This window comes from Notolepis coatsorum (assembly GCF_963971535.1).
Source record: "Notolepis coatsorum genome assembly, chromosome: 6".
NCBI classification, from domain to species: Eukaryota; Metazoa; Chordata; class Actinopteri; order Aulopiformes; family Paralepididae; genus Notolepis; species Notolepis coatsorum.
The window spans coordinates 150,810,564-150,826,318 of NC_140170.1; the positions used below are offsets into that span (position 1 = coordinate 150,810,564).

General features: G+C 42.2%; 1 protein-coding gene across 1 annotated transcript in view; it reads right to left on the minus strand.

Annotated features, from left to right (window-relative positions):
- Positions 1-4,597: 4,597 nt before the first annotated feature.
- LOC311230104 (putative splicing factor, arginine/serine-rich 1) overlaps positions 4,598-15,755 on the minus strand; it is a 31,255-nt gene continuing 20,097 nt past the window's right edge. The window contains exons 4-6 of the mRNA XM_084316263.1: positions 8,162-8,364; positions 7,863-7,940; positions 4,598-7,778 (exon numbers count right to left, since the gene is read on the minus strand). Coding sequence (XP_084172389.1) covers positions 7,361-7,778; positions 7,863-7,940; positions 8,162-8,364 — 699 coding nt within the window. The 3' untranslated portion in view covers positions 4,598-7,360. The remainder of the gene's footprint in view (positions 7,779-7,862; positions 7,941-8,161; positions 8,365-15,755) is intronic.

Genomic DNA, 15,755 nt, shown 5'->3' on the forward strand with positions numbered 1-15,755 from the left:
TACATTGAACTATTGACAAAACCATACTAGGTAAATGACTGTACATTGGAGGGGGTTGGAATGATTGGGTTAGGATATTTACAGGGGCCAGTGTTGAATTGCAGTCTCCCGTAGGTGTCCCTTGAGAGAGGTTTTGAAAGTGGGTAGTGATCCACATTCCTTTACAGCTTTGGGTAGGGCGTTCCACATTGATGTGGCATAATTGCGAAACGTGTTTAGTCCCTTATTTGAGCCGAATCTGGGTTTGACATGATTTGTGGAGCTCCCTCTGGTGTTGTGATCGTGGTATTCACTGACCTTTGGGAAGTATTTTGACATGTACATGGGTACCTTGGTCGTGTAGTGTATCTTGTAGACCAGGCCCATTGCAAGTTGTTGTACTCTGTCGTCTACTCTAAGCCATCCTAGGTTGTCGAAGTGGGCAGGGGTGAGGTGGGTTCTAGGAGTAAGGTCAAGCAGTAGTCTGACCAGTTTGTTTTGAGATGTTTGTAATTTTGTTTTTAGCGCCTTTGAGGTGCTTTGGTACCATGAGGTGCAAGCATAGTCGTAGTACCCCTGAATGAGTGCTCCTGCCAGAGTCTTCAGGGTGTTCTTGTTTACCAGAGAGGAGATCCGGTACAAGAATCGAGTTCGTTGGTTGACTTTTTTTATTACATTGGATGCCATTTTGTCACAGGAGAGATTAGCCTCTAGGATGGACCCCAGGTAGGTAATTTCATCTTTCCTTGTGACAATATTGTCACCCACTGTAACTGATGCAGACCAGAGAAAGACTTTCGTCTTGTTTACATCAGGGTCCCCCATTTTCAATTCATCAGCACATATATGACATACAGATAAACTGACAGCCCTAATTACAACCTTTATTTAATGGTTAATAATCTTAATATTTTGATAAAAGGTAATTTACTATATTTGTATGGCATTTACACTTAAAGTAGAAAAACAAAAGTAATCTGTAAAATAATAGTGAATTTCCTGTGAAAAAACATTTATTTTTTACAGTACGTTACACACACAAATGCTACATTATGACAAATTTTACAAAGAAAGTATATTTAGATTCAAAGACTATTTTAATAGCTTTCTTTGAATACACGGTTTCTCTCCTGTGACGTACAAATGTTCAACAAAACCATCAACATTGACTCAGCTAGACCTCTTTGTTATATCTGCAGCGCTAACAGAAATAAAAACAACCCAGGCCTATCTTAAAGTGCAGCTTGGCTTAGAGGATAATGTCTTGTATGAACTACCAGTAATATAAATCATATTAACAACAAAAATGTGTTCCATCTTCATGTCAGATGATTTTCAAAAAGGAAAATGTACTCTGTCGTCTACTCTAAGCCATCCTAGGTTGTCAAAGTGGGCAGGGGTGAGGTGGGTTCTAGACCCAAGACCCAGACACTCTATATCAGTGATGTCTGTTTACTGCAGAGTGGCAGCGCTAACAGAAATAAAAACAACCCAGGCCTATGTTAAAGTGCAGCTTGGCTTAGAGGATAATGTCTTGCTGCGGCGCGGCTGAATAACAGTAGCAGTGATCGCCTGCTGCGTCCATCGCGTGTATATATGTGTGCTAATATGGCGCGCTAGCATTAATATGTGATTAATATTAACCAAAGCGTCGAACCAAGCGGGGATCTCATGCGCATGCGCGCGCGCGAGCACCTGGGTGAAGGAAAAGGAAATGCGCATTACCGTACTGGCGTATGGCGAAGAATGCGGAAGCGCTCTTGCACTCTTCCGCTGGGATTAAGCTACACGCGTCTGGCATCCCGCTCAGCAGCGCCACCCACCCAATGGCTGAATTGCCAATGGCTGAATTGGAGTATTGCACTGTGCGGGCACAGCTGTGGCGAGGCCAGATATATTCATAGTGACATTTATGACATACACAACATACATGACATTTATGGCATAGGGACATACAGGTATTTAGTACTGTTACATTTGTGACATACTGTACGATATGCAAATATACAGTAGTTACCCATAGATCCTGACAGAGTATATATGGGGAGGGGACTGTACATTAGGAGGGGGTGGGTGGGTGGGAGAGAAATATACATACGGTGGGGAGAGAATATATGCATACGGTGGGGAGGAGACTACATTAGGAGTGGGTGGGAGAGAAATATACATACAGTGGGGAGAGAATAATATACATGCGGTGGGGAGGAGACTGTCTATTAGGAGGGGGTGGGGGCGGGGGGGAGTTGGACATTTACGGTGGCCAGTTTCGAATTGCAGCCTCCCGTAGGTGCTCTTTAAGAGCGGTTTTGAATGTGGGTAGGGATTCACATTCCTTTACAGCTTTGGGTATTCTTCAGGGTATTCTTGTTTACCAGAGAGGAGATCCGGTACAAGAATCTAGTTAGTTGGTTGACTTTTTTTATTACCTTGGATGCCATTTTGTCACAGGAAAGATTTGCCTCTAGGATGGAACCTAGGTATGTAATTTCATCTTTCCTTGTGACAATATTGTCACCCACTGTAACTGAGAAGCCGTCTGTCTTGCTGAGTTTGTTATTTGATCCGAAGAGAATGGACTCCGTTTTACCCAGGTGTAATGATAGTTTGTTATCAGCGAGCCAGGTGCAGATTCTGCAGAGTTCTGAGCTGAGGGTTTTTTCAACCTGTAACTTGTTCTTGTCAGAGACCAGCAGGGCTGAGTCGTCCGCGAACAAGAACAAGTTGCAGTCACAAGCTGACGACATGTCATTTGCATAAATTAGGAACAGTAGCGGTCCTAGTATGCTTCCTTGTGGAACACCACAGCTCACTGTGAGGGGGGGGGGATAGAGTACCGTTTACCTCCACCATCTGTTCTCTCCCCTCAAGGTAGGATTGCATCCAGCTCACTGATAAAACTATCAAAAGTTTCAAAACCAATTGCTTTTAGCTTGTCAATCAGAATGGAGTGATTGACAGTGTCGAAGGCCTTTTGTAGGTCCAGCATGACCATGCCGCAGTATTTGCCCGCGTCCACCTCTTGTTTGATGTGGTCGTTCAAATAGAGAAGGCATGCGTCAGTGGAGTGGGATGTTCTGAAGCCAGATTGGAATTCGTAGATTCGATTTTTTCCGCCAGGTACTTTTCGACCTGTTCGTAGACTATTTTCTCCATGACTTTCGAGATGGAGGTAAGAATAGAAACAGGGCGGTAGTTGCCTGGGTCTAATTTGCTGCCCTTTTTGTGCAGAGGGGTCACTCTCACAATTTTGAAGTCCTTGGGGACGTGTCCGTTTTATGGAGAGGTTTATTATGTGTGTGATGACTGGGGTGATGGCGGCTGCTGAATTTGGAGGGGATGTTGTCATGGCCAGTGGCCTTGTTAGGTTGGAGGGCGCTCAGTTTTTTGAGTACCTCATCAGTTGTTACCATTTCTAGTTTGAAGTCGTCTTTGTGGACCCCTAGGTTTTTGTAGTATGGGGTAGTTTGTTTACCAGTGCGGTAGCGCAACAAAATAGCCAAGTTATTGTGCCCATAATCTCACATATCACAAAACTATATAGTGTTGTTCAAATTTATTTGGTTTTAGAGTTGAGATGCGTTGATTCTTTTTAAAGAGTTCATTGTATTGTTCTAAGGAAGCACATTTCAGTGACATTTCTGAAAGTGAAAAATATCAAGGCCTTTGTGAGTATAAAAGCTCATAGAAAGGCATTTGCAACGGCTATCTTCACAATTTCAGAGCTGTAATTCAAACGTTAGTAAAATACTTGGATAACTTTTGCCAGAATGTTACTATAAGGAAACATACAGGGGGGAATCCTTTGCAAGGTTGTCAACCATTATACAATGGCATGCAAATTTCTTGATTATGATTGGCTGAAAGTCAAGTTAGACATTATTTCGTATAACACTCCACATGACCCCTCCCACACCCGAATTACTTAATTTTTTCTGTCTGAATGAATCCGCCATAGATAAGACAAATGGAAGCCTTTGAACGAATCCTCCAAAAAAGAACGTCAATTGGAATATGCTAGTTCGTTAGGGTCTTGTGTATTATTGGGTTAGGACATTTACTGTACATTGGAGGGGGTTGGGTTAGGACATTGGGTTAGGACATTTACAGGGGCCAGTTTCGAATTGCAGTGTCCCGTAGGTGCTCTTTGAGTGGTTTTGAAAGTGGGTAGTGATTCACATTCCTTTACAGCTGTGGGTAGGGCGTTCCACATTGATGTGGCATAATTGCGAAACGTGTTTAGTCCCTTGTTTGAGCCGAATCTGGGTTTAACATGGTTTGTGGAGCTCCCTCTGGTGTCTACTAGTGGATCTACTTTCTCTGTGGATGGTTGTGAATAAATCTCAATGCTCAATTACTGTATTTATTGTATAGCAATAAGGTTGGGTGAATTGGGCCATTGTATAAAAGCATTACATCACTTGAAGTCGTGTGTTATACTCATTAGATCACGCCCAGGGGGGCCTAACCACCCCTAGGCGTGATCTAATGAGTATAACGCACTCTTGCGAGTGATGTAATGCTTAATTGCCTACTACACATTAATAATTTTACTGTACCTACATATTCAGTTAAGATAAGACAACGAAAATACGTATTTTGTTTTATTAACAAAGCATTATAAATGACAGGTACAAATTTGATTAAAAAATTTATTCAATCAGGTTGGGGCTAAAGTCAGTGGGTTTGAAAGAAAACAGGTTTAAAAACAATTATCCCAGGACATGCAGTACATTGTGAATATGAATCACCAGTTTGCAGTTCTACAAATTTCCACTTAGACAACACTTGGAAAAAAAAAAAAAAAAAATTACCCTCTCCTCTGAGCTTAATCCTCAACTCAACAAAATCAAGAGATAACACGAGAACATTTTTCAGTTACTCAATTAAAGCTCCACTATGTAATTTTGGGATAAAAAAAAAAAAAAAAAACTCTAGAATCGAACTAGATTGCGTGCATGCATGTCCTTCACGGTTCTCAACGCTGCAAGCAATCACCCGGTTCTGAACAGCACACGGGTACCACACCAGTTACTTACGAAATGAGGAGAGAACTAGTTTCAATTCTCCCCGCAAATCAAAAACACATTTAGAAACAAAATTAACCAAAAAAAGAAAAAGTCTAAACTTTAAACACTCCCAAGCAGTTTAGAAAATGCAACTGGTGATGTACTACCATTTTATAGTCTAGCCTATTTTAGCAGTTGGTCTTGCGTTTGACATTACCCGCGGTGAACTAGAATAATATACGAGGATGGGTCACAACTGTTCCGAAATGTCTAAGACGCTACTTCTTGCGACTCCCAGTGAGAAAGGAGACCCATTTTTCAATATTAGAGTGTGGCGCCAAATTTCTTCCGGGTCATAAACTGACATGTTAAATTAGTATATAATTGCATTTCAAATCTGTAACACCAATCTGTTATATGTACAAATCAGTTCATGACATACAACCACTTCCACCACACATCGTGTCAGCTTGATAATGTTAACTTAGCATTGTACTGGCCAATGTAGGCGCCTAACAGTTAGCTCAAATCAAGGCAGTCCATTTGTGCCTAAATGTACAGGAAACTGGTTGTACATAGGACTATGACAGATTGACGTTAACGTTTTGAAATGCAATTTAAAAAACTGTATACAAGTTTATCATGTTAGCGTTTCAAACCAGAAGTAGGTCAGAGGGAATTTTGCAAGCAAAATGGAATTGGCAGCACAACCTGACGTCACCAGCTTAATAACGGGACATTTTTCACCCATCTAAAACTTCCAAGAGAAAATGACAGGTAAGTGAAAGTGGTTCTTCTAAACTGACCGTGTTACACCTGGCCTGCCAGAAATCAACCCTAGGACAAGCAGACAACCAATTTCAGTTATAGTAGCCTCATCCATAATGCAATGGAGCCAACATGTTTACATTTTTGCAGCGCGGCCACAATCGATAAGACTCCCGTGGTTCAATTAAATTACCAACTCACGTTAGCTAGCTTAGCTAACAAGTGACAGGACACAAAAACGCTGTTTCACTCCAGATCTGGGTGTGTTGGGCTTTTGCAAAAAGTCGTTCTGGGAAATGTAGGTATTAACTAACTGAAGTCTGCAGGATCTGAGAAAAAGAGAACACTAAAAAAGGTACATTACAACATGAACATTTAATCAGAAAATAATTCCTGGAATGTGTTGATCATCAGCAATTAAGATTTCTAACTGTGAAAGTATAGCCTACTATGAACTGTTCATGTATACAGACCCCCCTTTTTTTTTTACAGTGATATTTTGGCTGTAATGTCTAATGGACTTCTTCAAAAGCATCCAAGCGGTTAGTGACATACCATCCGCACGGTCGTGAGGAAGAGTTTTTTTGTGTGTGTGGGTCAATTGGTAGGACCCCTCATTGCGGTTCACCGTCCGCTGGGTTGCCGTTTCAAATAAAATAACGGCTGACTTAGTATTTGTCTTGCCATTTCTGGCCAAGACAGCCGTATGACCAAACAATAACACATGTGATGCTTCGGAAGAAGGCAGATATTACAACTGAAATGTCAGGGGGGGGGGGGGGGAGGTACTCGTCTGCATATATGAACAGCATATAATATTTTAAGCATAGCATTAACCTGTTCCAAGTCAAGTGTAAAAGTATTTCAAGAGTGGATTTTTCCTTTAAGTTGAGAATATATTTAATTGTATAATGGGGGGGGGGGGGGATATATCACATCTAGCTCAAAGCGAAGATAATTGTCATCATGTCCTTGCAAAGGAGATTTTGCCGTTTGTTCATGCCTTGTGGCATCTTCCCACATGGGATTGGTTTTGAAGAAGTTATGAGGGGGTCAACTCGGTGGCAACAATATCAATACAAAATAGAGGCCAACAACACACTCAGCACGGCCTTGTCAATCATCTTCTATTCTCATGGGTTTCTGTGGTAAATAGGTACGGACATTGAATTTACAATGACATATTGATGTGGAAATCCCCCTGGCAGTGCCTTGAATTTATTCACTACTTCAGATATCATACACTACTTTGACCACACTATCCCAAAACTAGATAATTCAGCTTTAAATGACATAACCGGTCATTTCCTACATTCTGGAATTATGAACGGTTTATATAATTAACATAAATGCTAATTATTTCAAACATTCCAGAAAGAAAATAATAATAATTAGCATCCTTAAACCAAACAATGAGTTTCCAAAATGAACAGCTCGTCACAAAAAAATAAAAATCTTACCCGGTGTTTCAAAGTACCTGATAACAGGGATGTTGCCTACAGGTCTACCATTCTTTACAAATCCTCATTTTCTACAGGGATGTCACCTATAGATCTACCATTCTTTACAAATCCTCATTTTCTTCCATTGAATTACAACAGGGGCGGTCAATCTTGGGATGCGGACCTAGACCGAGAGCGGGACTTGGAGCGAGAAAGGGAGCGAGAGGCTGAACGCTTAGCTGGGGACTTTGAGGGGCGGTGGTTCTCATTGGGAGAGGGAGATTTGGAGGCCGACTTGGGACGCTTCTCGCTTCGGGATGGAGAGTGGCTCGGAGACTTCTTGCTGACGGACTTCTCCTTGGATCGACTCCGGGACCTGTGGTCAGACTTGGTCTTGCTCTTGGAGCGGGACTTGCGGGTGTCAGAGCGAGAGCGAGACTTGTTGCTCTTGGAGCGACTGCGTGACTTGCGATTGCGCGAGCGAGACTTTTCTGGAGATTTGGAGCGGGACTTCCTTCCCGATCTGGAGCGGGACTTCCGTCCGGACCTGGAGTGCGAGCGGCGCTTGCTGCGAGAACGAGAGCTACGAAACAAACAGGAAGAGCGGATAAGTGTCTCTCACTTTAATCTTTAGAAAAGAAAGTCCGGTCGGTTAAGAGTCACTTACCGAGAACGAGACCTGGAGCGGCTGTGCGAACTCCTGCTCCTCCGGCTCCTGCTGCGAGAGCGACGCCTGCTATGAGACCTGTGGGTCACATGCATAGATTTTCAAGTAAAAAAAAAAAAAACGAATTTAAGTAGGCAGAAGAAACTCTTCGGTAGGTGGGTACAACAAACAAAACACTCCCCCGCGAGCCAAGTAAAAACTATGTAGGCCGATATTCAAACGTCGGCTGCCTAATAAAAACAACGCTCGTCAACATACTGGGCTGTGGTCAGACTGAAGCCTAGTTTCTGAGTGTTTACCTGGATCTACTGCCAGAGTAGGAGCGACGGCGGCGAGGCTTGTCCTCCACCAGGCGGATCTTCCTCCCGTTGATATCCGTGCCGTCCAGCTCATCGATGGCTCGTTTCATATCCGAACGAGATCGGAATTCAATGACACCCTCGTTGGTTCGTTCTTTGTGAGCATCGGCGTACGTCACCTCGCCAGCCTGCCGCATGAAATCCTATGAAGAAACATACAGGGAAATATAATCACTAGTCACTTGAAAGAAAATTAACAAGTGACTGAAGGTATTTGTTCCATGTTCAAACTATTTTGTGAGTGATAATGTACCGATGCCACCGTTTCACCAGATACCAATTCTCAGTGCTAGTGTCAGCTGATTAAAGTGTTATTAGTGAGATTTTAGTTTATGGAATGAGTTTATAATTTAGCGACTATCCGCCATTTTGAATTTGTGGCGTGTCGCCGAATGTAGTCATATGAGGAGGGCATCCAGAGTTCTCAATGAGCATAAAAAATAAATAAAAACAAACTATGTTTCCCAGCCAATGAATTTATTTTATTTCTCGTATTTCTCTGGATTCTCTATCACAAAAAAAAAAAAAAAAGTTATTGGCATAGATTGGAGCGCAGTTAGTGTGTGTCCTGTGAACATTTAGCAACGATCCCTGTTGCAATCTTGATTGTACATGCAGTAGATTTCATTCTCGGTTCTTCCTGCACGTCTGGTGAAAAATCCAAATTTTTTAATCCAAATTGAACTCTGGCATTGGAAAGAGTAGATTAGGCCCAATCCATAGATGTGCAAGGTGTGATAAAATCATTTATAGGCCTGATATTCTATATTATTCTATAATAATATTTCAAATGGCATGTGTCCGGATGGCAGAATTCAGTACTGCATCTACAAAACATTCTGTTTAATAATGTTCCCTTTATTAATTTCCTTAGATTTCTTTGTACACGTGATCTCAAGAAGGTGCCGAACGAGCTCAGTGGCAATTTTTCATGTCTGGTCATTTTTAGCATAGTGTTATTCACTGTCAAAGATGCAAAGAAAAATCATAATTTATATTCTCCTTTGTTTCATCACAATTTACTCAAGCCTAGTAGTAGACTAGGGCGTGTGTGCTGAGCCCCTTGATGTACTCCCTCTACACCAGGGGTCTCAAACTCGCGGCCTGCTGGATGATATTTTGCGGCCCCCTACTTGACATCAACGTTTAGTGTTAGTGCGGCCCGTACGCAACTGTTTGCCGCGTCGTTGTGCGAGAGTTGGATGTTTTATTTATTTTATCACTTGTAGGCTACCATAGCGCAGGCTCATGGCAGCAACGTTACGTTAGTGACTTGGTTGAAATGTGATTCCGTGTGGAAGGAAAATATATCCAGTGCGTATGGCAGGCATCCTCAAAATTCTCCGCTCATCTCCTCTGCAAGCACTTCTCCACTGTCTGTGTCTGACATTCAGCGCCCCGTCAGCGTTCCCCCCCCTGACTGAAATACTGGCTGATGATTTGATTAAACAGCTTTGTAAAAAGAAAAATGCAGTGCATTTCCATAGCTGTGAATGAGTCCACTGACACCACTGAGAATGCTCAGTTGCTGGTGTTTGTGAGGTTTTAGTGAGTTTGTGAGAAGATTGGATCAGTTGTACTTTTTTTTGAATACTTAAACCCTTTTTTTGTGGAATATTTGATGCGGCCCAGCCTCACCCAGACTCTGGGGTCTTTCTCACTCACGTATTGCGATCGAATCACTGCTCCCGGGAACGGGGGGGGGGGGGGGGGGGGGGGGGGTGTTCTCACTCAGACGGACACACCCCGTTTTGGGATCGAACCCGCACAGTTTCGTTTTACCCCCCGCTGAACCTGGGACAGTTGGATTAGGTGGTCTCGGAATCGGGCCGTGGGAGCGGGGGGCGTGACACACACGTCGTTACTGTCATGCTTGCTTGAATTTTGGGCAGATAAAACCACACTGGACAATACCCCAAAAAACGATATTTATGGGCAATTTGAGAGTTCAGACCTCAACCAAAAACAAGCATGTGGAACCTCACAGCTCAGTGGATGAAAACATGAAGCCACATTACAAAGCACAGCACTTCTGGCTCGCATTAGGCCTGACAATTTTTGTTTGCCATGCTATTTCTATACATTAGTTTCTTGTTTGAATGCATTTATTTCTATTAGACCAGTGGTGCCCAACCAGTCGGCCGTGGTCGACCAGTAGATCAATGACATGTAATATAATTGCCACGAGCGATGGGATGTTAGCTGCTGGACAGGCTAAGCTAACTAGTGTTAGCCGTTAGCTTAGCGTTAGCCATTGCTGTATACTATACTTTCTTGTTCGAATGCATTTATTTCTATTAGACCAGTGGTGCCCAACCAGTCAGCCGTGGTCAACCAGTAGATCAATGACATGTAATATAATTGCCACGAGCGATGGGATAATCTTAGCTGCTGGACAGGCTAAGCTAACTAGTGTTAGCTGTTAGCTTAGCGTTAGCCATTGCTGTATACTATACTTTCTTGTTCGAATGCATTTATTTCTATTAGAAATTACCCGGAATGAGGACGGTACGGACCGGTACGGACAGAATGAGTGAGTGAGAAAGGCCCCTCTACCTCCAGCGGCCCCCAGGTAAATTGAGTTTGAGACCCCTGCTCTACACCCATGACTGTAGTCCAGCACACCCGGAGAACATCGTCAAATTTGCTGACGACACAACAGTGGTTGGACTTATTGCAGGGGGGGGATGAGTCTGCATACAGAGATGAGGTCCTGAAACTAACAGTGTGGTGTTCGGTGAACACCACAAAAACCAAGGAACTCATCTTTGATTTCAGGAAGAACAGTGCAGACCCCACCCCCCTCTGCATCAACGGCGAGGATGTAGAAAGTCAGCTCCTTCAAGTTCCTCGGAACCCTCTTATCTGCTGACCTCTCCTGGACCGCAAATACAACCGCGGTCATCAAGAAGGCCCAGCAGAGACTTCACTTCCTGAGGGGTGTTGAGGAAGAACCGACTGGAGGAGCAGCTGATGGTGACCCTCTATCGCTCTGCTGTTTCGAGCCTGCTGCCAGCTGCACTGAGGCAGACAGAAAGGCGATTCAGAGGGTCATAAACTCTGCACAGAGAATCATTGGCTGCCCCTACCCTCCCTGAAGGACTTGCACAACTCACGCTGCCTCAGAGGAAAAAACATTACCAAGGACAGCTCACACCCTGGCTTCCACCTGTTCGACCTGTTCCCATCAGGCAGGCGTTACAGGTGCATCAGAGCCAGAACAAACCGGCTCAGAGACAGTTTCTTCCCCAGAGCCATCACCACCTTGAACTCTAATAACTCACCCCTTTCCCCTCCTCCCACACTGTGCAACATCCTACCCCCCAAGTGCAATATACACAGTGCAATACCCACCCACTACAGTCTGACACCGATTGTTATTTTGTATATATTTTTATTTTGTATATTGTAACATTGTTTATTGTATCTTATGTTTCTGTATAGTATTTTATGTTGACCTTTTAGAAGTGGAGCAATCTTCCATTTACTTGGGTATGTATTTTTAGGCGGATTTTCAGAAAATAGGGCTAGGGCTTGACAGGTTAATAACACTAATCTATTGGTAATTTGGTAAACAAATGTATTTCTGAAATATACACGACTGCTGTTGTGACATGGTTAGGATCTTTACTCTTGGATACATTTGGGAAAAACCCGCTACATACCGTAATTTTCGGACTATAAGCCGCGCCTTTTTCCACCCTGTGGCTTATATAACGGTGGGGCTTATATGTGACTCGACGTGACCAAACCCGAAAATGTAAAAATCGAAATATTGCTTTTTTTGACTGCATTGAAATGTTATTTATCTGTTCCCTTATTTGCTAAACTTAATACAACTTGTAAATGAGTTAATTCTTGTTATTTGTCCGACAGTATTGTGTCCCAATGCCAATTACATATGGTAATTAAACATTAAAACACCTGCGGCGTATAGTCCAGTGCGGCTTATATATGTACACATCATTCAATTTAGCTGCTGTGGCTTATATTCAGGTGCGGCTTATAGTGCGAAAATTACGGTATATTCATACAGTCTGTAGACATTGGGCCTCATGCATGAAGCGATATAAGAACAGATTTAGTTCTTAACTAGCATTTCCTCTTACCTGGGATTTAGCAACGTTTTCTTATTGTTGCTTTTTTCTCAGGCAAGAACAAATTATAAGAGTGGTCAAGAGCACTCTTACCGAAATAAGAATTCTTACCCAGATGAGAAACATTTAAAAAAGCCTACCATTCATAATAATAATAATACATAATATTTATATAGCGATTTTCCTAATTCTCAAAGAGACTTTCCAAAATAAACAATATAATACAGTTTTAGTAGATAAAATAAAAAAATATATATATAAAATGGTGAGAGGAAGGAGTTCATGGGCAAACCATTGGTCAATTGCCCCCAAATACGACTTTATAAACCCATGCAGAATTTTCAATTATTATTATAACTTATTGAGTGCGTTCTGCTTCTGAAATGGATTATATATTGCTGTTAGAAGAGTTAGATGCTGGCTGCCCAGGCCGTACGCATATAACGCATATTTACAACCTCTCCTCTCTGTATAGATGAAGATGTAGCAGTACTGTCCATCTGTATGTCATGCATGTCATATATGTTATTTATGATGAATTGAAAATGGGGGACCCTGATGTAAACAAGACGAAAGTCTTTCTCTGGTCTGCATCCCCTTAACAATTGTGTGTATTGAGCTGTACTGTTTGTACCAATTCTGCAATCCGTTAATAAAATGTTCAATCAATCAAAACTCTGCTCCACACCTAAAGTTCTGAGCGCACTCAGAGTTTTAGCCACAGAAATTTCAGAGAGATGACATCTCTCGACGGACATTTCAGAGAGATGACATCTCTCTCTGAAAGGAGAGAGCATATGGATCAGCGGCATATATATATCAGTATACTGAGCGCCACGATTGGTTCTTGACAAGCACGCAGTCGTTCAGTATTGACAAAGCCTACTTTGTACAAGTACAAGTACAAGTCTTTATTTGTCATCAGATTAACACACGATGAGCGACCCACAGGAACACACACACACATGCACTGAGTCGCAAGTCGTGAGACGTGTGTGTAATTTTGAGATCGCAAAGCGCTTCCTGTTGAATATATCAAGACAGGGAGCAGATGGCGAAACTCGGCTGTTTTAAACCCGCCTCATTCGCCTTATAAGGAGATGGTGGGCGTGTCTGTATGCAAACGAATTTAGCGCGAACGCGCTTTTGAGTTTAAGAATGAGTGGGATTCATCATGCAAATCTCCTGTAGGGGTGGGAATCGCCAGAGACCTCACGATACTATCGTGATACTTGCGTCACGATACGACAGTATCGCGATACTAAATATATCGCGATACGCTGAGTATTGTGATTTTGTTGTTGATCAAATTTAATTTATTACCTTTTTTCAACTGCAAAGCAAAACTTTGTCAACATGTTTTATCTAATAAAATAAAGTTCAGTCTGTTCATCTCAGACTTAGATCCTAATGTGAAAATCTATGATTAGCTGCTACCTATTTTATGCTCATTTTAGTTTTCAAGTTTCTTTAATAGTTGTCATATAGAAGTACAGAATACTTTTATACAAAATGCTTCTTACTGTTACGCTCCAGAGACTGTGCTAGACAAGATAAGTATGAAATAAAATAGTATAGCATGTAAAATAGAAGTAAAAATAGTCAAGTGTTCAGTATAGACATATGTACAATGTTCGATGCAGAATAGAAGTAACTGAGTTACCATACAATATACAATATACTATGCAATGTACTAATATACAATACTATATAGTGCAAAGCAGAAATGGGATGAGGTACAATTTACAGTAAGGTGTACGAGTTGTAGTGCAAATCCTTTACCAATAAATATAAAGTGTGTTTAGGTGATCTAAAGTGTGGAGAGTGGGTGCTGCAGTGTGTTGTTTGTTTAAAGTGAGTGTGTGCGTGTGCCGTGTGCATTTGATGGTTGTTGCATAGTGTTTATTGTTCGTTGAGCAGCCTGATGGCCTTTTTTTTTTTTTTTTTTTTACTGCCGTGAGCTGCAATTCTTGTATGAAAAGGTGCAAATAAAGTTATTATTATTGACCATAACCACGGGGAAGACATTTTGCTCTTATGTCATGCTCAGGTTGGGTTCCTTTCCACCATGTTCCCACCCATGGTAAATTGGGTGAGAACTAGGGATGGGTACCTTTCACATTTGAACCGATACCGGTACCTGTGAATCGATACCGGTACCCAACGGTACCTTTTTTCGGTACTTTAGTCTCAAGAAATATAATTTACCTACCTCAGTCGTAAAAAAAAAATCCAAACTTCAAATAACTACAATTTCGACAGTTTTCGGCTTGTCATTGCTCCGACTGCTTTGTTGTTGAATCAAGTCAAATCCTAGGTAAGCATATATTGTGCGTGTGAACGTTGACATGAAAAGAAAAAGGTAAAAAAAAAAAAAAAAAAAAGTAAAAATAATAATAATAAATTTTTTTTTTTTTTAGGTTTCTCACTTTATTCGATACTCTGTAGTACCGACGTGTTTCGGTTCGGTGCCTCAAAAGTACCGAATTCGGTACCCATCCCTAGTGAGAACTAACATCTTTTTATGTGTCAAATTGCGGGAAGAAAGCACGTTGCTTTGTGTGCATGTCATGTTGCTTTTTCTTTCAAAAAGGGTATATTTATATTTGTTTTTATATAATTATTAGATTAACTTAATACATGTATAATTTTACCATTTATAAATGTTACTTGTCCTTTCGGACAAGTTATGTTTTTATTGATTTTTGCTACCGGGCAGTCCGGTAGAGCTACCATGTCCTCCCTCCTCACTCCCCCCCCACCCCCCCCTCCCTCATCTTTCTCTGCCGAAGACTTTGCGATCTTCTTTGAGGAAAAAGTGGAGAACATCCGCAGCTCCTTCTCCCAACCCCCACCCATTCCAAATGCTGAATCGAGAACCTCATCCTTCACTCTGTCATCTTTCTCTCCCATTACAGAAGCAGAGACCCTGACACTGGTAACGTCGAACCGTCCGACTACTTGCCAGCTGGACCAGCTACCCTCCCCACTCCTCCAGACCATAGCACCAGACATCCTCCCATTCCTAACTGCAACCATCAACTCCTCACTCAACTCGGGGGTGGTCCCCACCTCCCTAAAACAAGCCAGAGTCACGCCGCTCATAAAAAAACCAACCCTGAACCCTACCGTCATAGGCAACTACCGTCCTGTCTCTCTTCTCTCCTTCCTTTCTAAAACACTTGAACGTGCTGTATCCAACCAACTTACTGCTTATCTCTTACAGAATGACCTCCTAGACCCTAATCAGTCAGGCTTCAGGACTGGTCACTCCACAGAGACAGCCCTCATTGCGGTCACAGAGGCACTTCACTTAGCAAAAGCGAAAGGCCTCTCCTCTGTCCTGATTCTCCTAGATCTATCTGCAGCCTTCGACACAGTCAACCACCAGATCCTCCTTGCGGCCCTCGCAGGAATGGGAGTGGCTGGCTCTGCGC